The sequence below is a fragment of the Solea solea genome, chromosome 5, assembly GCF_958295425.1.
Source record: "Solea solea chromosome 5, fSolSol10.1, whole genome shotgun sequence".
Classification (NCBI taxonomy): Eukaryota; Metazoa; Chordata; class Actinopteri; order Pleuronectiformes; family Soleidae; genus Solea; species Solea solea.
Window position 1 is genome coordinate 14,849,006 of NC_081138.1, and position 23,260 is coordinate 14,872,265.

The window sequence follows — 23,260 nt, forward strand, 5'->3', positions numbered from 1 at the left end:
ATTCATACTAGTGTCAGCTCCAAGGAAGCAGCAACAGGAGAAGAAGACTTGATGTCAGAGGACAGCTGTGTGCCCCACACACTCACACTCAAACACACACACACACACACACACACACACACACACACACGGACGTGTACATGTGGAGGGCTGGAGCAGTGTTAGCTGTGCAGTGCTCCACATGAAAGTAGCATGCTGTATATTCTTCTATTTGGACTGATGAGCATAAGAGGGAGGGACATATTACATAAACATTTTTGTTTTAGACTTTCATCATGTTTTTTTGGGCTGTACACTGAAATGTCTGCTGATTAGAGCCAAGACTATTCTACATATTTCTGTAAATGTATGGAATCATGTTTGACACGCTCTTCTTCCACATTAATAGCACTTACTTGCCTATCGTGATCATGGACTCCTAACTTATACCATGTCAAATGCACTGTATGAATAAACAGCTCCTCATACAGGAAGAGTTACAGTGAACTCTAGTGGCAACAATGAGATCTTTGTATTAAGATAAAAAAAAAAAGAAGCTTGTGTTGAAATGTGGAACATTATTTTTAATTGAATTATCATACCATAGACAGTGCCAATTTGGCTATGAATTAAAAGATTATCTCACATTATCACTTTAAAAATGTAAACCGCCTGGCCAAAAAAGTCACATGGTTCGCATCGTGCGTACTATGGGGGCAGTGTTATAATCTGGGTTTGCTTCAGTTGTTCAGGTCTAGATTCAGCAACATTATGTGCCCAAAAAACGAGTTCAACGGACGACAATAACATACTGAACGACCAAGATTCTCAGGGATATTCCAAGACGACAATGCCAGGGTTCATCAGGCTCAATTAGTATAGAGTAACTTGGGGAACATGAGACATCATTTTCACACATGGATTAGAATCTTTGCTTCAGCAGTTCAACCCCATCATAAATACAAGCTATTGAAGAAAAATGTATGCGACCGTGGATGAAAAAAAGATATCGTGACATTGCATAAGCCTATTGAAGCGATGCCATGGCAGAGGCATGTTCAAGCTAAAGACGGTCTGACAAATATTCAAGTGTGTGACTTTTTTGGCCAGGCAGTGTACAAACACCTGAGGAGATATGAGATACGGTGTAATTAAAAGGTTAGTACAAGTATTTGTAGTTGGCCTAATATAATTGATCAGATCTGAAATCAATAACAATAAAAAAGGGAAAAAAAATGTAAACAATGTAGGGTCCACATAAGAAAAGTCTAACTGACCAAAACCAAAACCTGTGTTATCTGTATCCAGCTGTCATCATTTATGTTACTTGAATGAACCGTTTGCCTTTCATCTTTTGTTTTTCTTCAGCATGTCAACAACAGATGTCTTGCGCTTTACACCTGTGAAGAAAACAAAAATAAATAAGAAATCAGATTCTTCTGTAAACATGACAAACACTGGATGGAGATAAACTGATGAAAGTATACCTTGCTTTTTGCTGGGTGATGCAGTTTTGTCTGCGGACCTCTTGGCATAAGCTAACTTCATCCTCTGGATATTCTTCTTGCTGATCACCTCATGCTGTACGATAGGCTGTGGATAGTCTTTACCCACAATGCATCCTGCTGCCTGCTGGACACTGCGAGGAGCTTTCCAAGGCTCATAGATGTATTCAGCTGGGAACTTCTTTAGGAGAGGAAGGTACTTCCTGCAGAGGCAGCAGAGGCGGTTGAAAGTAATTTGCGGATAAATTGTGGTCACTTAAGCGCAACTAAAGTTACGATCTTACTTGATGTAGTCTCCATGTTTGTCCGTCTTCTTTCCAAAGGCGACAGGGGAGTAAATCCTGAAGAACTGATGGAAGAAGGTACTCGCTGAGAGCCACTGCCAGTTCCCAGCATTCAGAGCCCAGTCACCATCCAATAAAAGCTTCTCAAACACCTTTAAGAGCAGAGAAAAAATGAAGAGGAAGCCCCCCCCCCCCCCAAGAAACTTTAGTAATCCTACAATGCTGAGTGATTAAAGCAAAAACTGAAAATATGACCAATTTATGTCAAGAAGGTTCATATCCAGACTATTCTGACTCATTATGATTTTAACAATGTCCTCATTGATGCTTGAAATGGCTCTCTCTAAAATTAGAGAGAATTAGATTAGAAATGACTAAATAACCAAAAATAGATCATTTGTAATAGCATGTTATTATTAGTACAACAAAATTAGCTATGGTGTGAAATAAGTATATTAAGTATATAAGTAATATAAATAAGTAATAAGAATAAATAAACACACACACACACACACACACACACACACACACACATTTATATATATATATATATATATATATATATATATATATATATATATATATATATATATATATATATGTTCAAAATAATAGCAGTGTGTTTAAAAACGTGAATAAAGCACAAAATCCTAATTTTTATTTCGATGCATAGGGAACACTGCACATTATATTCTAAATCAAAACATGAAGAAAACAGGTTATACAACTAAATATTAGTTAAGGGATTCACAGGAATGCTAAATCCTAAAGATTTTTCAGTTTATACAATAAATATTTTAGTTTTTAAAGAAAAATGCATACACTGCTATTTTCTTGAACAGCCGATTATTCAATTTTCTTCATTTTCTGTTAAGTAGTTAAAAAATGGATACAGTGTAGTGTTCCCAATGCATCGAAATAAAAATTATTATAAGGATTTTGTGCTTTATTGACGTTTTAAACACGCTATTATTTTAAACACAACTGTATGCCTGCAGGGAGTTTGATAGAAACAACAACAAAAGCACCTTCTGTCCTTCTTCCCAGCTGATCCACAGGTCTCCCCTAGTGAGAAAACAGGCCACCGCATGTCTGGCCAGGTGGTGGATCCAGCCCTCCTGTCTGAGCTGAGTCATGATGGCATCAATGAAGGGGAAACCAGTGCGAGCCTTAAGGAAAGTACAATTCACAGAATTGCGGCAAGATCATTTCAATAACAGGGGAAACTCTTTTACTAACAGCACTATTGGACTATATATATGTCAGTACCTCTCTCCAAGCAGCCAGGTATTCAGAGTTAGTGTCCCAGTCCACTTGAGTACATACAGTGTTGCCCTCCATCTTGTTGAAGTTTGGGATTCCCACACTAGCTGTGTAGAAGAACTCTCTCCACAGTAACTGACCATGCAGGGAAACTGGGGGATCTGAGTGTTTGTTCTGCAAAAACAACACATCTCGCTCTTATATCACATATTTCCCTGTCTAAATGTATTGGTTTTGAATTGCAATGCCATTTCAGGCCATGGACCGTTCAGCATCATTCATATGGTGACACTCACCCCCCGATAAACCTCCGTCAGCCTCCACCAGAAGGTTCGTGCAGACAAGCAGCCAATGGTGACATACGGACTAAGAACTGTGGTGCTGGGGCTCAACGAGTTTGGAGATGTTTGGGGCTTTTCAAATTTACACACCCATCCCTGAAACATGGACACAGAGGAAATATGAATCAAACATTTTGCATGTTTGTTATATGTTAGGAACAGAAGGATTTACATTACAGTTTTGCAATTCATCCCCATAACCATGTAGCATATCTATGTGCAACACATTTTCTATCATTTTCTATCCACACGCTGCCGTCACAGCCATCAGGAGCAATGTGGGGTTGCACAAGTCTTGCCCAAGGACACATCGGCATGTAGAGAGGCGGTAACTGTTACTGTTGCCTTTCTATCATTTTAGAATCAGTCTCCTCTGACCTTTGGCACCAAAGAGAAACTGCCACTCAACAGGTTATCTTCTCTTTTCCAGAGCATTCTCTATAAACCTTAAATATGACAATCATACCATGTTCCAAGTCACTTAAATCACTTTTCTTGCCCATTATTGCTTCAATATTTGCATTACCAAACTAGGACAGGCATACTGATAAAGTATCTAGTGAGAGTAAGAGATAATGATAAAATGACAAATAAAAAAAGGATATATCATGTTAAGTCATGCAGTGTAGGAAGAAACAGTGAAATACCGTTCTTTTCATATGTTCATCAAGTCTCCTTAGAGCCTCCTGTTCTCCTCCTGGAAACAGCTCCTCATCAAGAGCTGCAGTGTCCTGACAAAGCTCCTCCAGTGCAGGGATGCCATGTTTCTTCTCATGGTTTTCTAAGCAAGGGGTCTTCACCTCTGTACCAGAGAAACATGTATGTTACATTTAGAACTTGTGCTTTCATACTTGAATACTCACAACACACTTGAAAAGTGAGAATTCCTTTGCATTTGTGTCTGATATTTGATCACCTGTCATGTCTTCCATGGTTGGTGCCGGGACTGGTTTCTTTGGGGGGCCAAGAGATTTCACTATTGCCTGCATTCGGTTATAAGTAAGAGGAGCCTTGCCATCATTCTCCTCTATTATCCTACAGAAGATAAACAAAGCGTTCATCATCTGAACATTGCATGGCACAGTTTTTAAATCTCTGATGGCAGATAGTGTACATACCTGTCTATATCATAAAGAGTATGTGAGATTTTATATATGACTTCGACTTCATGTTCTTTGGCCAGTTCTGTTACTTTCTTGTCCCGACTCAGGCTGTAAGGCTCTGTGTCGTACTCGTAGGTTAACTTTGTTACTTTCCACTTGTTGAAAAGCTTTGGGAACACGTCCTCTGGTTTGCCTCTGATGACAAACAGCCTGCAAGAGTCAAACACAGCACAACATGACATCATATGACCATGATTCTCAATTATTACTCAGACTGTTGGATAAATGATGGAACAAGTGTAATTGGGATTTTCTTCTGGGAGTTCTCCACCGAGATTCTACCTGGTGTTGAGCTTCCTCAAGCTGCAGTCCAGGTCTTTGAGGGATCCGATGAGGAATCTCCAACGATTGGTGCCCATACAGTCATTGTTATGGAGGTACGGGTCCAGGAGGAACACAGGGTAGAGCTCCTTACAGTCCCTGAGAGCAGCCACCAGTGCTGGGTTGTCATGCAGCCTGAGTCCCTTACGGAACCAGTGAATGCAGATGTGAGACATGATGATCCTGTGAAAACATGAGAGAAATTCCACTGCATTTTAGTCTGGATATGTGTTATTAATCAATGTAACTCAGTTCTTCTCACTGTCCCCTGGGATAAATGACATTCCAATTCATTTTCAAATTGTCTTTCGAGTCCCTGAACTAGACTCTATTAATATCGTTTGCAATAACTTCATGAAAAACAACAGGAAGAGCCGCATTCTGATTCAAATGCATGTCTCTTTTTGTTGGACCCAAAATGTAAAACAATTACACAAACACGCTGCAAATGTTTGCCGACAAAAACAGACAAACAAACGACTTACAAGACGATAACGTCTCCCCGCGTCAGGTAGGTACATACACAAGTTTAACAAACATTTAGCAAAACACAAGTGAAAGAAAAATGTACCTTAACTAATACAACTCCGACGGTATGTACTGAAAAACTCTTGTTTGATAACGTGCTCAATTGAATGTTACAAAACAGGAAGGGTTGTGACGTTGCAGCCAAATCAGCCAATCAGAGAAGCTCTGGCTGTATTGTAGTGTGCAGCTTTATCCACCAGATGTCACTATAGCGACAATAATACTCGAGGTTGAGGCTACACGATGTGTTTCCTCTGCAGTAGCCCAAAAATGGATGGTCCAACAACTTATCTACTATTCTAGTTAATGATCTTATAAAATTACTATGTTGTTGGAACTTAAAGTACCTAATATATTTGCTGGTGGTGTTAAATGAAACCTTCTGATTGGGTGGGCCCTAGTGCCAAGTGGGTGGGCCGTGGATATGCTATGAGAAACCTCCTAAATCAAAGGTTCATTGCCCTCCTGGTCAAATATCCACAACAAAACAAAATGATTTTGGCATATTTCTGTGACCGACTGTATTAAAACTACAATGTGTAATTTTCAATTATAAACAAACATCTGTGACATTCAAACCTCTCTGTATAGAATTTTTTTTGTATTTGCTCTCCCTCCAAATGCTTCATTCTTGATGTACATTCAAGCCAGTAGCTCACTGTGTCTGAGCTGACGCCAGCAATCCCACCATTACTTAAAAAATAAATTTTCGAGTAGTCGTGCGGATGACAAGTTGATCTGTGGAGGATGTGATGAAGGAATGTTGCTGCCGTCAACTTCTGTCAAAAATAAATATTAAACAGAGAGCACGAGTCAGCAAGAGTGTTAATCTGACTGACTGCAGCGATGTGAGGGTTAAGAAATGATTCTTGCACTGAAAGTGGGTCCCCAGAGTGCAGGTATATGTTTATTGTTCTAATCATGATTATCATAAGGAGGACATGAAACATATAATTAAAATTGTAATGTAGTTTGTGTTTCTAAGGACGGCCTTTTCACCCTTCTGTATGGTTCATTCCTTGTATGCTGACAGACTGACAGAGATAGAGATCTGTGTATTTTAAAATGATACCATTAATAACTATAATCATCGTCTTCAATATCATCTTCATCATTTCATCTTGGGTGTAACACGCCTCTCGCCCCAACACTGTCTTGGATTGATTCCAGCTCCTCATGCAAATGGCTGAGGATAATAATGTTAATAGTAATAGTTAATAGAAGCTCTGCTTCTCTCTCTCCCTCTTGTGTGTGTGTGTGTGTGTGTGACTGCAGAGGGGCATACCACAACTACCAAGTAAAGGTACTGTTCTCAGTTGAAACACATGCCTGACCCAGGGCATTACCGTTCCAAACCGAACTGTACCAGGATGGAAACAAGCCAATAGAGACCGCTGCGTTTTGGTAATTATTCAGAGGTCCACAGGGGGTGATAGAGGTTCAGCAGCTTTAACAACTGGAAAGACCATGGGAGACACTTTTTAAAAAAAAGACAAGCTAGTTCACAATATAAATGATGGCTCAAGCAAATGAGTGTAGACTATAACATTTCAATTTTCATGTATCCATTTTTCAATACGTTCAATAGATAGATGATTGATACATCAATCCTAACTTTAAGCATATTATTTAAAGGTAGGTTGGAGCTCCTGGAAAAACTGTTTAAGCAGGCTACGTTTCCCTACGAAGCTACATCTCCATAGCACAGGAACACGTAATGCGTTGGTTTCACACGGATTCATGAGCACTGTGCAGCATCGGTAACTTTCGGTACTTTTCGGTGAAGCTAACTTTTTTGGATACTTGTTCAAATGAGAACAAAATGTGACAAACACTCTCAAAAGATCATAAAGACATGCAGTTAACCTGCCTGTCCAGCAGAAACAGAGCCACCAGGGCATCACTTTGCAGCCATTTCTGGGCTTTCATTTTTCGCCACCTTTCAAACGCAGCACTGATGTTCACTCTGATCTTGGATCAGCCTTTTTCTTGGCTGTAGCTTTGCCAAAAAACTCTCGCGTTGTCTTCTGAGCATGCTAGATATCAACAGTGCTTGTTAAAAACAACAATAAAAATACTACACATATTGTAAATCCCATCAATTCATTCTATCATTTGTTTCACACTTTGTTCAGCAGTGAAATGTCAGTTGGCACAAAGCGTTTGTGAGTGCAGCTGTTGTGAAGAAGAAACAAGGGCTGGTCCAAAGCGCCTTTGAAGGCCATCTTCATTTATTTCTGACAGAACATGAATAAAACAAAGACAAACCCTTCAGTCAAACACATCAAAAAGTCACATACCTCTTCCCTGGTGAATCACAACACAAAGGGAAGAGGTAATGTGAGACACAAGTGTGCCTACAAATGTGGAGAAATGGACAACTAAAACAGTTCCACATGCCTGTTAGACAAAACAATGCACACATTCTATTTATACATAAAAAGTAGCAATAAATGACACATATTAAAGCTCCAGAGTGGAACTTCTGTTGACCCCCCCGAGGTCTTCTGCGTTATTACCACCATTACACGACCACTTCTCTGCACATTAAATTGTTCTTTCAATGGCATTTTGGTAAATTATATGCTGTGTGTCCATCTTTTAATGTAGTGTTACTTGTCCAGATTTCATCCAGGATACTTGGAGCTTCATGGTGCAGGAACAGCAGCAGCTGTGATGTGGACATGTTTTCAGGTAGTTGTTTGCATTCTGTTGAAGGGTCACGAGATGCCAAAATCATATATTGGGATTACAACTGGATTATGAGGTCCTACTAAAACGTCCAGGATTATTTTTAACAGCAGGGGCCACAAGGTTGGTGTTGTGGTTAGCACTCTTGCCTTTGCAACAAAAAGACCCATTTAGCAACAAGGGCCTGTTCTCCCAGTGTGTGTGTGTGTGGGGGGGGGATCTTTGGTCCAAAAACAGATTTGGGGATTAGGCAAATTGGACACTCTAAATGCTCCATGTGGCCCTGTGATGGACTGGTGGGTGATCAGGGCCCCCCACAACCCTCATGGAGAGGATAAAGCAGTAGAAGATGGAATCCTCATGTCAATATATGCCTCCTCAGTTGTTACATAAGTTATGCACTACAACTTTAACACATGTGACAGCATAATACTTTGCATTGTTAAGGAATGGCTGACCAAAACTACTCTGTAGCTACCTTATTTCAAATACGTGCGCGCGTGTGTGTGTGTGAGGTGCAGAGGCGCACCAGTGTTTTATTATTCCTGACCATGTGGCTACATGTGGTCACGACGTAGATCGATACTTGCGTATCGGAATTTCTGCTGCTCTGTGGAGGACGAGGCTGCAGAGACGCAGAGAGAGTGGCATGGCAATGGCGATGAGACTGAGGGAGAGACAGCAGTGAGGTGTGACATGACCGGACTAGAGAGAGAGAGAGAAAGAGAGAGAGAGAGCACTATTGTAACTATTCACTGACTAACGGTACCTTCGCCACCCATCTCTCTCTCTCTCTCTCCCTCTCTCTATCTCTCTCTCTCTCTTACACACACACGCGCGCGCGCGCTGATGAAACGATGCCCCGCTGCTGCTCACCGTCACCGCCGCCGCTGAGCAGGTGTTGCACCACCTCAGAACAGGGACGTCGTTAATCAACTTGCATGTATGTGTGTGTGCATGTGCAGTGCGTCCTTCTCCGCGGTCCCGCACGCAGACGATCGAGAAGATGCTGAGCAGACTGATGAGCAGCAGCATCAGGAGTCTGGACAGGGAATGCGACTGCACGGTGAGGCTGCTGGACGACTCGGAGTACACCTGCACCATCCAGGTCAGTGTAGTGAGTGGCACCACTCGTGTCACCTTGTTGTGCTGTGGAGTCACTGGGATCACAGAGGACGTGAGGTGACACGGTCATTTCATCTGCTGCTTCACCAGCAGGAGTCATGATGATCCACCCTGACTCCACTCCACCAGTTGTTGAACATTTGTTTGGATGGACGATGATGATGATGATGATGGATGACGTTCATGATGAGGTGTCTGACTGTTGGGGCTGATCGGATGTTGCTGTCGTCAGTGTGTGTGTGTAGACATCCCGTCATGATCATGATGCCAGTGGTGCGTCAATCACCACTGTAAGATTTCCTGGACTGTCAATTAATCATTAGATTATATGTGGATACAATGATCTTGAATGTTTAAGGCTCAGATTAGCTTTTTGGATTATCTATCTGCATGAGGCAGACAGACGGAGGCAGAGGAAGTTCTGCTCTGTATGCAGGACATGTCACTTGGATTAGTCTGAGGGGAGGATGGGAATCCACATTATGTGAAAACAAAGGTGAAGTCACTGCTGCTTGTCCTTCACACTGACCCTGACCTTGTCAGAGCATTTGGGCGCTTCTCAGTGATGAGAGTTACAAAAACATTTATATCTGAGACAAGTGTGAGTACATTTCTTTCTTAGATGTGAATTGATAAAATACTGATCCAAATGTGTTGGGCTTCTTAAAGGGATAGTGGGGATTTTTGTGGTTGTATGAGACACTGATGCACAGTCAGCGTTGAGTTGTGCACGTCACCAGCGTGCCATCACACCTAAGGTTAACCTGGGACACAGACGACAACCAAGAGGACACAAGATCCATGTTTCCATCACGGTACCGTTCGTTTTGGTACAGTATGGTATGGTTTGTAACGGAAAGCCCTGGATCAGGCTTGAGTTTTGACTGGAAACAGTACCTTGGTAGGCGTGGTAGTCGATGTACCAGTGTGACGACAACAAACCCAACAGACAACAATGGAGGACATCCAGCAGTTTGTTGCTGTTTTTCTCACAAGTTGATACCGAAAACTTGAACGATTGTGGCCCATTATTTTGGTACTATTCCTAATGGAAATGCAGTGGAAACACACCAAAGGAAAAAGGCTCACCTTAACTTTGCTTAAATACACAGTATGTAATTTCTACCTCTAGGGGTCTATAAATTAAAACAGTAATAGAAGTCCTCTGGAATCATGGGAAATCTGGTCTAGGAAGAGCTTTGGTGGCAGAGCATGCAGGAAGCAAGCTATGTGCTTTATGTAGCTCTGCGCAGGACTCGTAAGAGAGTATGGGAGAGAGTATAGCGTGTGTTTGCGGTCCAGAACACTGGCTGCTTTGGTGCTCATTATATTCAGTCAAACTTTTGACACTGACAGAACATTATGACACTTATCTACTCTGCTTGGTTTGGTATCAGGCAAGTTGTTTTACATTACTATGCAGGCGGGGTCGTCATAGTAATGCTGCACACATTTGTTATTTTAAATGGAGACGCACAACAGACACACTCACAGATGAGAGCGACAATGGTGTGACACACATCCGCTGCCACACACAACCATACAAGAAGTTGCTAAAATATTGTAAGTTTAAGTACATAAAAAATACATAAGGCAGCTTTGTGGATCATTAGACACCTGAAGTAAAAGGGAACAACATTTATATGTTTGCTCTTTCTCTTAAATTTATTATGAAAGTGTTTAGATTTAAAACAAACAGCTTCCTGTGACCCTCTATTGAATGTTGCCTCCATTATTCTCAGTTTCCATTTGCAGTTGTGGCATTAGCTACAATATGAGACCATTACAGGTTTTTATTTGTTGTTGACTCAGTGGAAGACAAGCTTTTTTTCTTCTATTTGTCACTTCTGAGGCTGTTGTTTGTGGTGCAGCTGTACAGGATGCAGTCGGACAGAATTTATTGTAAGTATTTTTTTGATTGTGTTGTAAAGCTGACCTTGTCTGGTTACCGTGTGTGTTTTTCTTCTGTGACAGGCTTATTCAGAAGTTCCCCTTTACTCACTCCCCCTTGGTTGAGGCATTCATCTGTTTTCTTGTACTTGTTAAACAAAATCAATTGCTGTAGTGACATGGATGAAGTCGTGACAGTCAGTAAACAGACTGTGTGTTTATAAGCAAGAGAGTGGAGGAGTAAGAACAAGCAGTTAATGTGTTTCACCTCCTTTGTAAATGGAGTGCAGCTGTTGTTTTTGCAGAGTGCATCATCTAATACCTGGTCTTTGAGCTCCTGCGTGAGCAGCGTTTGATGCTTGTTACATGAAGGGATTCAAAAGCTGCTGGATAAGAGATGACAGCACACAAAGACCATCACCATCAACTTGTTCCTACGATCTGACGGCAAAGTAGATGCAGACACTTAGCAAGTTAAAGTGTCAGGGCTCCGGGGACAGACATTTTTATGACAATCTCTGGTCTTTCCCTGGATGTTCTCATTCTCTCTGTAGCTAAGGAAGTATCACCAACAAGTGCGGTTGTGACTTTCCCATTATCATTTTTCTTCATGTTTCATCTGTAGCCTGTCCCACACTAGAGGATTAAAAACATCGCACACACAACAGCTATTAACTGACAACGGCAACGACAGTCCACCTCCTTGTCTGTTTATGTTCTGAAGTCACGTTAAATCACACGAGTTTCTGTGAGATCTTAAATCCCTGGAATCTCCTCACTGAAATGAGGAGATTCCTGACTGGATCGTCTAGTCTGTGCTTTCTCAGGATTAAAACAGTGAGAATCGGTTACAATGTTTGTTGTGTCTGTGGTCTCCCACGTTTTTAAAATCAACTCAGACAGGCAAAGAAGAACGTGTTCATGGGATTTTCCATTAACTTATAGATTTAATGGCAACGTCTTACAACAAAAACATAAGATAAGTGCAGCCTGCACTTGTTCCATCTTGACCTCTGAGCAGCTCCTTCACCCAGTCATGATGGAAAGTTTTTGGCAGAAATCACACAACGGGGACAGAATGCTTAATTTCTACTGCAGCCTCGATTGAGCGGGATCAGCTCTCTATTGGCATTATTGGTGTAGTCTATGTGATACACAGGTTTACACCAGTGGCCGTTGCTGGTCTTTGAAACAGGGGAAGCTAATTTCAGTCCCAGATAATTATACATAAATTCTTACAAAATTTCTACGGACAACTAGGAAACACATTACCTATTGATTTACAAATGAAAATGGGCTATAACACCGAGCAAATAACACAACCAGATATTTGTCTACAGACTTCCCTCGCAAAATCCACACAGGACTGAGGCAGAAAAGGTTCTGCTGTCGTGTGTTTTTACAACACTGTCAATCAAAAACAGTTCCTCCAATCATGAAGCAGTAGCCCAGTGTCCACACCCGGCCACCACCCTATCCACTGATGTGGAAGCCGAGCTTCCCTGGAAGTGACACTTGTGCCGCATTTGTCCAACCGCCGTCACACTCACCGCAGTGTGCCGCCCCATAGAGAATAGTTGAAGATGAGCTTAAGTGGTGGAGGCTGCTATGGGAATGCGAAAATCACGTAACACGATCCATCTTCAACACCTGATTCTGAACAAGCTTGTTTTTAGTATTAAACGTTCATTAATGAAACATGAATACAACATAGTACATATTTGACAACATTTTAGTGGAAGCTGAACTTCCCTTGCTGTCTTAGAGCAATTGCCACTGGTGTATACCCACTACAAAGGCCAGGATTTCCATTTTAACACTTGAAAAGTGGACAACAGTATACTCACTGCACCACTGATTGGTATATTTTAATATTTCTATCATACAAATTAATAAAATATGCCATTATTTCAAAGAGTCTTGATAAAGGAACTTGTCATCGTATAGAATATAGAATCTCAGTAACTCAATAGCACAGATTGTTCACACCAATCGTAGAGGGAGAGGATGTGTTACTCAACGCTGCACATGACCTGAGTGGTTCCTGCTGTCTTGTTTTTGACAACCTCATACTGTAAGCATAGTATGACAGAACAGAAACTGGGACCTGGCTGTGTCTATTGGGAACATAACGAGGATTAGTGGCTTAGCCAATTATCTAACATTTTGGTAGCTTTATTAATTATATCTCACAAAGTGTATCTGGAAGTAAACACATGATTTCCATCTGCTTAGGTGACAAAACAAGGGCCAGACTGAAAATGACATTGTTGCCTCACTGAAGATGAGAGCAGATAGCTGCTGCTGTTCCCTGCTCATGTTGGGAGATGTGGCCTAGAATGAAGGGCCCTCATGAGGCTCAGCACCTGTCATAGTCTCCATTTAGCTCAATTAGCCTACACCTTGAACTTTTGCTGCAATAATGAAATCACCTCATAGGGGAATGATGGAAGATACTGTATGACCTTCAAAAATGGTGTTAAAGTGAAGGGGAAGTGGAGGATCAGACAAAGCTGTTTGTTTGTTAACATGCGTCACAGACCAATCTCTTCAATTCACTATTTTACAATACAATAAATATAAAATGTAAATAAATGCAATAATATATACAGTGTATAACATGTTATCCATTTGATCAGTTACACAATAAACCTCAATTGTTTTCCAGTTATGATTATTGATTGATCAATGAACCATACACATGCTTCTCAGCCAATTCCAATGTAGATCTGATACAGGTCTTGGTTGGCAGTTGCACACTGGGGTGTGGCTAAATCTCAGAAAAGCATTACTAGTTTGACAAAACCATATAATGTAAACAGCCCAATATCTGAAGATGTAAGACATCAAGCAGCAAGCATTTGCACTGAAATGAATATTCCTACCATGTTGTAAAATGTAAACATCAGAGATAGAAAGTAAGATGAATGGCAGGATAGTATTGATCCAGAGAGATGTACCTCATCAGTGGTTGAGTCACCTGGCACCAGCCTGTTCCTGTATATAGCTCACAAATGAAATTAGGAACGCTCCCAAATGCAGAACTTGGAAGGAGCTCCTGTGGTTTTGCGCTGTGAATGCATTATTAAAATAGGTTGCTCTTGTCTCCTGAGTGGTCTCCCTGCACTCATACTATTTTCTTCCTGGTGTGCACAACTAAAATGGGAATAAAACGTGTAACATATTTTGTTTTTCTACATGTTGCCTTCACCTCAACATTTCTGAACTGAAATAAACATGAAGGCTCATTTTACCCCAAAACTGACCAATCCTTTAAGTGTGATTAGTTATTGAAATGGATCCAAACAAAACCTTTATCAACTAAGAATTCATGAAGGCGTGCTATGGTTTGTTGTCGAAAGAAGAAAACATCAGATACAGAGTGTTAATCACAGTTTAAGTGTGAATTTACAGCATAACGTTACACTAAAGTACATCTAATTCTTGACATATTACCATTCACTTAAGAAGCCCACGTTTTGAGTGTATGTAGATTCATGCTTCCAACTTATCCACATCATCCAAATAAGAAATTATTATTGATTATATTCACCTTTTTAATAGAAGCATGTGGTTTTAATGAAAGGGTAAATCAGTAAAATGATCCTGTTGAGACTTGTTGAGGTTATGCACATGCATGAATCCACTCAACTGCTGTAAAAAATGTCTTTGTCTCTGTCTGAGCTTAGTGGATCTGATCAGCAGATGAGAACTCAATTCTGCTCAGATGTGAAGCTCCCACGTGTAAGTAGATGGAGCTAAATGGGAAATATTAAGATGTTCTAATGAGCGACTGTTAATAGTTTGTCTCTCACGCAGGAGCTAAATGTTTTACTCGTAGCACCTTGAACTGCAAGAATAGCGGTGCTAAAAAAAAGGCCACTGTTCTGTCCGTCTTCCTTGATGAAGCAGTAATTATTCACTTAATTCTTTCTGGACAGAAAAGCACACATTTTATCTGATGGCCAAACATTTAGCTAACAAGCATGGGATTCAGAGAGAGCTGCTTTCCCATAACGACCTATAGACAGGGAATGCTGGTCCCCTAATTCTAACCAGCTTAATGTAGAATAACAGTAGGATGTGCATTAGACAGAGCTTCTGCTTATCAGCCTCACTGCACATGAGTCGTGTGCATTTGAAATCTGTTCGAAATGCGTCTTCCTAATGTGAAGAAATCTTCCATAATGTGGAGAAAGCGTGAAATAAGCCTTCAGGGCTTTAGTGTGTGTTGTCAGATTTGGACATTCAGGTGTTGACCATATGTGATGTGGTACATTGTTCTTGTTGTGTCTTCTTCTTTTTGTTTTAGGTTTAATTAAACAGAGAGTGAAAATAACACAGTCTAATTCCCTGTCTGTGCACAAAGCTGTTTCTGATTCTGATGAACTGTAAAAGTTTGGTCATCGGTGAATCCAAGCTACCAATTAATTCCAGCTAGTTTCAACCAGTGCAGATGATTTTGTCATGTTTAATATAATTAGTGTATTTTAACCACCGATTCTTTGAGTTCTCTACTCAAAGTTTTACAGTGGGTTTTAATCTCTATCCAGTTTTCATGTTGTAAGTCTCCATAACAGACACGTCCAACATAGAAGCAAAAACAATAAGATAAAATAACTAGTACCGCGCGCGGTTCTGAACGGGTTCGAGCCGACCCACGCGGGTCGCCGTGTGCCACGGCTCCCCGCGTGCCTCGCGCTCTCACCCGTTCATTCACCGCGCGCGGTACTAGTTATTTTCAGTACTAGTTATTTTCAGCGGCGTCCCCGTGCATGTCGATCCAAATTTCGGGGGGGATCGCGGCAACGTATGGCAAAGTTATAGGGCACTTCCTGTTTAAAATGGCCGAATTCCTGTTCGGTCAAATGCGCGTCCGTAAACGTGTTCAGGGAACTTCCCTTGTCTTACATATCAAGTTTTGTTCAGATCGGACAATCTTAGAGTTTACTTCCTGTTTCGGGCATTCCACTTCCTGTTGGGAGGTCACCTTTTGCAGACATGCTCAGGACAGGTCCCTGGTGTCACATATAAGGTTTTGTGCAAATCGGACAATGTACTGCAAAGTTAGAGGGCACTTCCTGTTTAAAATGGCCAACTTCCTGTTCATCTCTGGAAACATGTTCAGGGAAGGTCCCGTAACTCACATATCTAGTTTTGTGTCAATCGGACAATGTAAGACTTTACTTCCTGTTTCGGGCGTTCCACTTCCTGTAGGGAGGTGACCTTTTACGGACATGCTCAGGACAGGTCCCTGGTGTCACATATAAGATTTTGTGCAAATCGGACAACGTACGGCAAAGTTAGAGGGCACTTCCTGTTTAAAATGGCCGACTTCCTGTTCGTCTCCGGAAACATGTTCAGGGAAGGTCCCGTAACTCACATATCTAGTTTTGTGTCAATCGGACTATGTAAGACTTTACTTCCTGTTTCGGGCGTTCCACTTCCTGTAGGGAGGTGACCTTTTACGGACATGTTGAGGAAGGGTCTGGGGTCCCACATACAAAGTTTCAAGTGGATACAACAATCCCTGTTGGAGCAGCATCAAAAACTATAAATGTAATTATGTCTGCTGTCACCAGGGGGCGCTGTATTTGAAAATGAATATTTTCATATAGACGTGTTCAGGGCCGGACTATCATTATTCCCAGCAAGTTTGGTTCAGATCGGACCAGGATTGGCAAAGTTGTAACAGTTTGTTTTTTTAGAATTTTCTACCACCACCAGGAGGCGCTGTTTTCAAAATGTACCGTTTCAGCAACATAGTCGTCTTCAGCAACTAACCATCATCAACTATAGCAAGTTTGGTTGGGATCAGACCTTCCATCGCGAAGTTATAAGAGTTTCATTGTCTGTTATGAAAAATTATTATTATCTCCAATTTTGGCGCCCCCTATCTCGTACGCCATACAATATTTTAAAAAGCTTTTGATAACTTTTGATGCTCAACTCGTCCACATTGATCTCACCAAGTTTGAAGGTGATCGCACAAAAGCTCTAGGAGGAGATAATTGAAATACAAGCTGTCATATTGTCTGCTGTCACCAGGGGGCGCTGTTTTCGAAATTTAATATTTTCATCTAGACGTCTTTAGGGCCGGACTATCATCAATCCTAGCAAGTTTGGTTCAGATCGGACCAGGATTCACGAAGTTGTAGCAGTTTGATTTTTTGTCCCAAAAATCCGACTTTGCGTCGTTGCCATGGCAACACCGTTAAACGATTTGTCGTCATATTGATCACGCATCATCTACCATGTGTTTTGACTGTTGTCACCAATTTTCAGTGCGGTACGATTATCTGTGTAAAAGTTATTCCCGAAATCGTAAAAAAACTTTTTTTTTGTGTATTTTCTTTCACCACAAGAAGGCGCTGTTTTCAAACTTCACCGTTTTTTCATAGACGTCTTCAGCCATGGCCCATCATCAATGGTAGCAAGTTTGGTTCGGATCGGACCTTCCATCGCAAAGTTATAAGAGTTTTGTTTTTCTGATGCGAAACATCAGAATCATCACGAACTTTGCCGCCCCCTATCTCGTGCGCCATGCGACATTTGAAAAAACTTTTGATACCGTGAGCTCCTCAACTGGTCCACAGGGACCTCACCAAGTTTGAAGGTGATCGCACGAAAACTCTAGGAGGAGTTAGTTCAAATACCATTGCTGCGAATTCGCCAAAATCGCCAAAAAATCGCCAATCAACCCAAGATGGCGGATTTCCTGTTGGGTTTGGATCATGGTCATAATGTAATTTTTTCTTCATCCTGACCCACTACACATGTGTACCGAATTTCGTGCATGTGCGATATTTGTGTTGATCATGGTGAATTTGGACAGGTGGCGCCGCACTTATTGGCCCCTCCCACATTCAATTTTCGACGCACATTCCCCGAACCTTTTTCAGACGTAAATTTACACCAGGATTGATGCGGTCACAAAAATTGGTGAGTTTTGGGGTATGGGAAAGGCCTCAAAAAGGCAATTCATTTGGGGGAATAATAAGAATAATAATAATAAAAATAACTAGTACTGAAAATAACTAGTACTGAAAATAACTAGTACCGCGCGCGGTTCTGAACGGGTTCGAGCCGACCCACGCGGGTCGCCGTGTGCCACGGCTCCCCGCGTGCCTCGCGCTCTCACCCGTTCATTCACCGCGCGCGGTACTAGTTATTTTCAGTACTAGTTATTTTCAGTACTAGTTATTTTCAGCGGCGTCCCCACGCATGTCGTTCCAAATTTCGAGGGGGATCGGGCAATGTATGGCAAAGTAATAGGGCACTTCCTGTTTAAAATGGAAGACTTCCTGTTCGGTCAAGTGCGTGTCCGTAAACGTGTTCAGGGAACTTCCCTTGTCTTACATATCAAGTTTTGTGCAGATCGGACAATCTTAGAGTTTACTTCCTGTTTCGGGCATTCCACTTCCTGTTGGGAGGTCATCTTTTGCAGACATGCTCAGGACAGGTCCCTGGTGTCACATAAAATGTTTCGTGCAAATCGGACAACATACGGCAAAGTTAGAGGGCACTTCCTGTTTAAAATGGCCAACTTCCTGTTCGTCTCCGTAAACGTGTTCAGGGAAGTTCCCTTGTCTTACATATCAAGTTTTGTTCAGATCGGACAATGTAAGACTTTACTTCCTGTTTCGGGCGTTCCACTTCCTGTAGGGAGGTAACCTTTTACGGACATGCTCAGGACAGGTCCCTTAACTCACATATAAGGTTTTGTGCAGATCGGACAACGTACGGCAAAGTTAGAGGGCACTTCCTGTTTAAAATGGCCGACTTCCTGTTCGGTCAACGGCGTCTCCGTAAACATGTTCAGGGAAGGTCCGGTAACTCACATATCTAGTTTCGTGTCAATCGGACAATGTAAGACTTTACTTCCTGTTTCGGGCGTTCCACTTCCTGTAGGGAGGTGACCTTTTACGGACATGTTGAGGAAGGGTCTGGGGTCCCACATACTAAGTTTCAAGTGGATACAACAATCCCTGTTGGAGCAGCATCAAAAACTATAAATGTAATTCTGTCTGCTGTCACCAGGGGGCGCTGTATTTGAAAATGAATATTTTCATATAGACGTGTTCAGGGCAGGACTGTCTTCAATCCTTGCAAGTTTGGTTCAGATCGGACCAGGATTGGCAAAGTTGTAACAGTTTCTTTTTTTAGAATTTTCTACCACCACCAGGAGGCGCTGTTTTCAAAATGTACCGTTTCAGCTATACAGTCGTCTTCAGCAACTAACCATCATCAAATATAGCAAGTTTGGTTGGGATCAGACCTTCCATCGCGAAGTTATAAGAGTTTCATTGTCTGTTATGAAAAATTATTATTATCTCCAATTTTGGCGCCCCCTATCTCGTACGCCATACAATATTTTAAAAAGCTTTTGATAACTTTTGATGCTCAACTCGTCCACAATGATCTCACCAAGTTTGAAGGTGATCGCACAAAAGCTCTAGGAGGAGATAATTGAAATACAAGCTGTCATATTGTCTGCTGTCACCAGGGGGCGCTGTTTTCGAAATTGAATATTTTCATATAGACGTCTTTAGGGCTGGACTATCATCAATCCTAACAACTTTGGTTCAGATCGGACCAGGATTCGCGAAGTTGTAGCAGTTTGATTTTTTGTCCCAAAAATCCGACTTTGCGTCGTTGCCATGGCAACACCGTTAAACGATTTGTCGTCATATTGATCACGCATCATCTACCATGTGTTTTGACTGTTGTCACCAATTTTGAGTGCTGTACGATTATCTGTGTAAAAGTTATTCCCGAAATCGTAAAAAAACTTTTTTTTTGTGTATTTTCTTTCACCACAAGAAGGCGCTGTTTTCAAACTTCACCGTTTTTTCATAGACGTCTTCAGCCATGGCCCATCATCAATGGTAGCAAGTTTGGTTCGGATCGGACCTTCCATCGCAAAGTTATAAGAGTTTTTTTTTTCTGATGCGAAACATCAGAATCATCACGAACTTTGCCGCCCCCTATCTCGTGCGCCGTGCGACATTTGAAAAAACTTTTGATACCGTGAGCTCCTCAACTGGTCCACAGGGACCTCACCAAGTTTGAAGGTGATCGCACGAAAATTCTAGGAGGAGTTAGTTCAAATACCATTGCTGCGAATTCGCCAAAATCGCCAAAAAATCGCCAATCAACCCAAGATGGCGGATTTCCTGTAGGTTTCACGGGAAAGTCGTCATCGACTTTTTTGACCGTCCCCACCTAATGAACGTGTGTACCAAGTTTCGTTCACTTACGTTAAACCCGACATGAGTTGACCTAATAGAAGTTTTTTGCGTGACTTTTTAGCCCCTCCCACTTCCAATTTTCCACGCATTTTCCTCGAACGACTTTCAGACGTAAATTTACACCACGATTGATGCGGTCACAAAAATCTGTGAGTTTTGGGGTATGGGAAAGGCCTCAAAAATGCGATTTACTTTTAGGAATAATAATAATAATAATAATAATAATAATAATCTTTTGCATTTCAATAGGGTTCTTGCAACCTTGTTGCTCGAACCCTAATAATAATAATAAAAATAACTAGTACCGCGCGCGGTTCTGAACGGGTTCGAGCCGACCCACGCGGGTCGCCGTGTGCCACGGCTCCCCGCGTGCCTCGCGCTCTCACCCGTTCATTCACCGCGCGCGGTACTAGTTATTTCCAGTACTAGTTATTTTCAGTACTAGTTATTTTCAGCGGCGTCCCCACGCATGTCGATCCAAATTTCGGGGGGGATCGGGCAACGTATGGCAAAGTTATAGGGCACTTCCTGTTTAAAATGGCAGACTTCCTGTTCGGTCAAGTGCGTGTCCGTAAACGTGTTCAGGGAACTTCCCTTGTCTTACATATCAAGTTTTGTGCAGATCGGATAATCTTAGAGTTTACTTCCTGTTTCGGACATTCCACTTCCTGTTAGGAGGTCATCTCTTGCAGACATGCTCAGGACAGGTCCCTGGTGTCACATAAAATGTTTCGTGCAAATCGGACAACGTACGGCAAAGTTAGAGGGCACTTCCTGTTTAAAATGGCCGACTTCCTGTTTGTCTCCGGCAACATGTTCAGGGAAGGTCCCGTAACTCACATATCTAGTTTCGTGTCAATCGGACAACGTAAGACTTTACTTCCTGTTTCGGGCGTTCCACTTCCTGTAGGGAGGTGACCTTTTACGGACATGCTCAGGACAGGTCCCTGGTGTCACATATAAGGTTTTGTGCAGATCGGACAACGTACGGCAAAGTTAGAGGGCACTTCCTGTTTAAAATGGCCGACTTCCTGTTCGGTCAACGGCGTCTCCGTAAACATGTTCAGGGAAGGTCCAGTAACTCACATATCTAGTTTCGTGTCAATCGGACAATGTAAGACTTTACTTCCTGTTTCGGGCGTTCCACTTCCTGTAGGGAGGTGACCTTTTACGGACATGTTGAGGAAGGGTCTGGGGTCCCACATACTAAGTTTCAAGTGGATACAACAATCCCTGTTGGAGCAGCATCAAAAACTATAAATGTAATTCTGTCTGCTGTCACCGGGGGGCGCTGTATTTGAAAATGAATATTTTCATAAAGACGTGTTCAGGGCCGGACTGTCATCAATCCTTGCAAGTTTGGTTCAGATCGGACCAGGATTGGCAAAGTTGTAACAGTTTGTTTTTTTAGAATTTTCTACCACCACCAGGAGGCGCTGTTTTCAAAATGTACCGTTTCAGCAACATAGTCGTGTTCAGCAACTAACCATCATCAACTATAGCAAGTTTGGTTGGGATCAGACCTTCCATCGCGAAGTTATAAGAGTTTCATTGTCTGTTATGAAAAATTATTATTATCTCCAATTTTGGCGCCCCCTATCTCGTACGCCATACAATATTTTAAAAAGCTTTTGATAACTTTTGATGCTCAACTCGTCCACATTGATCTCACCAAGTTTGAAGGTGATCGCACAAAAGCTCTAGGAGGAGATAATTGAAATACAAGCTGTCATATTGTCTACTGTCACCAGGGGGCGCTGTTTTCGAAATTTAATATTTTCATATAGACGTCTTTAGGGCCGGACTATCATCAATCCTAGCAAGTTTGGTTCAGATCGGACCAGGATTCACGAAGTTGTAGCAGTTTGATTTTTTGTCCCAAAAATCCGACTTTGCGTCGTTGCCATGGCAACACCGTTAAACGATTTGTCGTCATATTGATCACGCATCATCTACCATGTGTTTTGACTGTTGTCACCAATTTTGAGTGCGGTACGATTACCTGTGTAAAAGTTATTCCCGAAATCGTAAAAAAACTCTTTTTTTGTGTATTTTCTTTCACCACAAGGAGGCGCTGTTTTCAAACTTCACCGTTTTTTCATAGACGTCTTCAGCCATGGCCCAGCATCAATCATAGCAAGTTTGGTTCGGATCGGACTTTCCATCGCAAAGTTATAAGAGTTTTGTTTTTCTGATGCGAAACATCAGAATCATCACGAACTTTGCCGCCCCCTATCTCGTGCGCCATGTGACATTTGAAAAAACTTTTGATACCGTGAGCTCCTCAACTGGTCCACAGGGACCTCACCAAGTTTGAAGGTGATCGCACGAAAACTCTAGGAGGAGTTAGTTCAAATACCATTGCTGCGAATTCGCCAAAATCGCCAAAAAATGGCCAATCAACCCAAGATGGCGGATTTCCTGTTGGGTTTGGATCATGGTCATAATGTAATTTTTTCTTCATCCTGACCCACTACACATGTGTACCGAATTTCGGGCATGTGCGATAATTGTGTTGGTCATGGTGAATTTTGACAGGTCGCTTCGCACGTTTTGGCCCCTCCCACATTCAATTTTCGACGCACATTCCCCGAACCTTTTTCAGACGTAAATTTACACCAGGATTGATGCGGTCACAAAAATCTGTGAGTTTTGGGGTATGGGAAAGGCCTCAAAAAGGCGATTTACTTTAAGGAATAATAAGAATAAAAATAACTAGTACCGCGCGCGGTTCTGAACGGGTTCGAGCCGACCCACGCGGGTCGCCGTGTGCCACGGCTCCCCGCGTGCCTCGCGCTCTCACCCGTTCATTCACCGCGCGCGGTACTAGTTATTTTCAGTACTAGTTATTTTCAGCGGCGTCCCTGTGCATTTCGTTCCAAATTTCGAGGGGGATCAGGCAACGTATGGCAAAGTTAT

General features: G+C 41.9%; 2 protein-coding genes across 3 annotated transcripts in view; one reads left to right on the plus strand and one right to left on the minus strand.

The window, feature by feature from the left end:
- Positions 1–543: 543 nt before the first annotated feature.
- cry5 (cryptochrome circadian regulator 5) lies at positions 544–5,564 on the minus strand. 2 transcript variants are annotated; one of them, XM_058630348.1, is made up of 11 exons: positions 5,428–5,564; positions 4,818–5,039; positions 4,491–4,685; positions 4,289–4,407; positions 4,020–4,174; positions 3,328–3,468; positions 3,038–3,205; positions 2,797–2,937; positions 1,769–1,920; positions 1,467–1,687; positions 544–1,379 (listed from the first exon to the last, which is right to left on the minus strand). In XM_058630348.1, the coding sequence occupies exons 2-11, from the start codon at positions 5,030–5,032 to the stop codon at positions 1,327–1,329; spliced, it is 1,560 nt and encodes a 519-aa protein (XP_058486331.1). In that variant the 5' UTR covers positions 5,033–5,039; positions 5,428–5,564; the 3' UTR covers positions 544–1,326. The 2 variants fall into 2 exon arrangements, with proteins under 2 accessions (XP_058486331.1, XP_058486332.1); XM_058630349.1 differs by lacking the exon at positions 5,428–5,564 and adding an exon at positions 5,342–5,423.
- Positions 5,565–8,522: 2,958 nt separating this feature from the next.
- The window catches only part of LOC131459408 (FERM domain-containing protein 5-like), an 81,428-nt gene continuing 66,690 nt past the window's right edge, over positions 8,523–23,260 (plus strand). The window contains exon 1 of the mRNA XM_058629213.1: positions 8,523–9,183. Coding sequence (XP_058485196.1) covers positions 9,082–9,183 — 102 coding nt within the window. The 5' untranslated portion in view covers positions 8,523–9,081. The remainder of the gene's footprint in view (positions 9,184–23,260) is intronic.

Coding starts and splice junctions, on each gene's coding strand:
- cry5 (XM_058630348.1), bottom strand. CDS start 5,032: ATGTCTCACATCTGCATTCACTGGTTCCGTAAGGGACTCAGGCTGCAT. Junction 2,938..3,037: donor ACCTGGCTGCTTGGAGAGAG/GTACTGACATAT, acceptor ACTTTCCTTAAG/GCTCGCACTGGTTTCCCCTT. Junction 1,688..1,768: donor AAACATGGAGACTACATCAA/GTAAGATCGTAA, acceptor CTGCCTCTGCAG/GAAGTACCTTCCTCTCCTAA.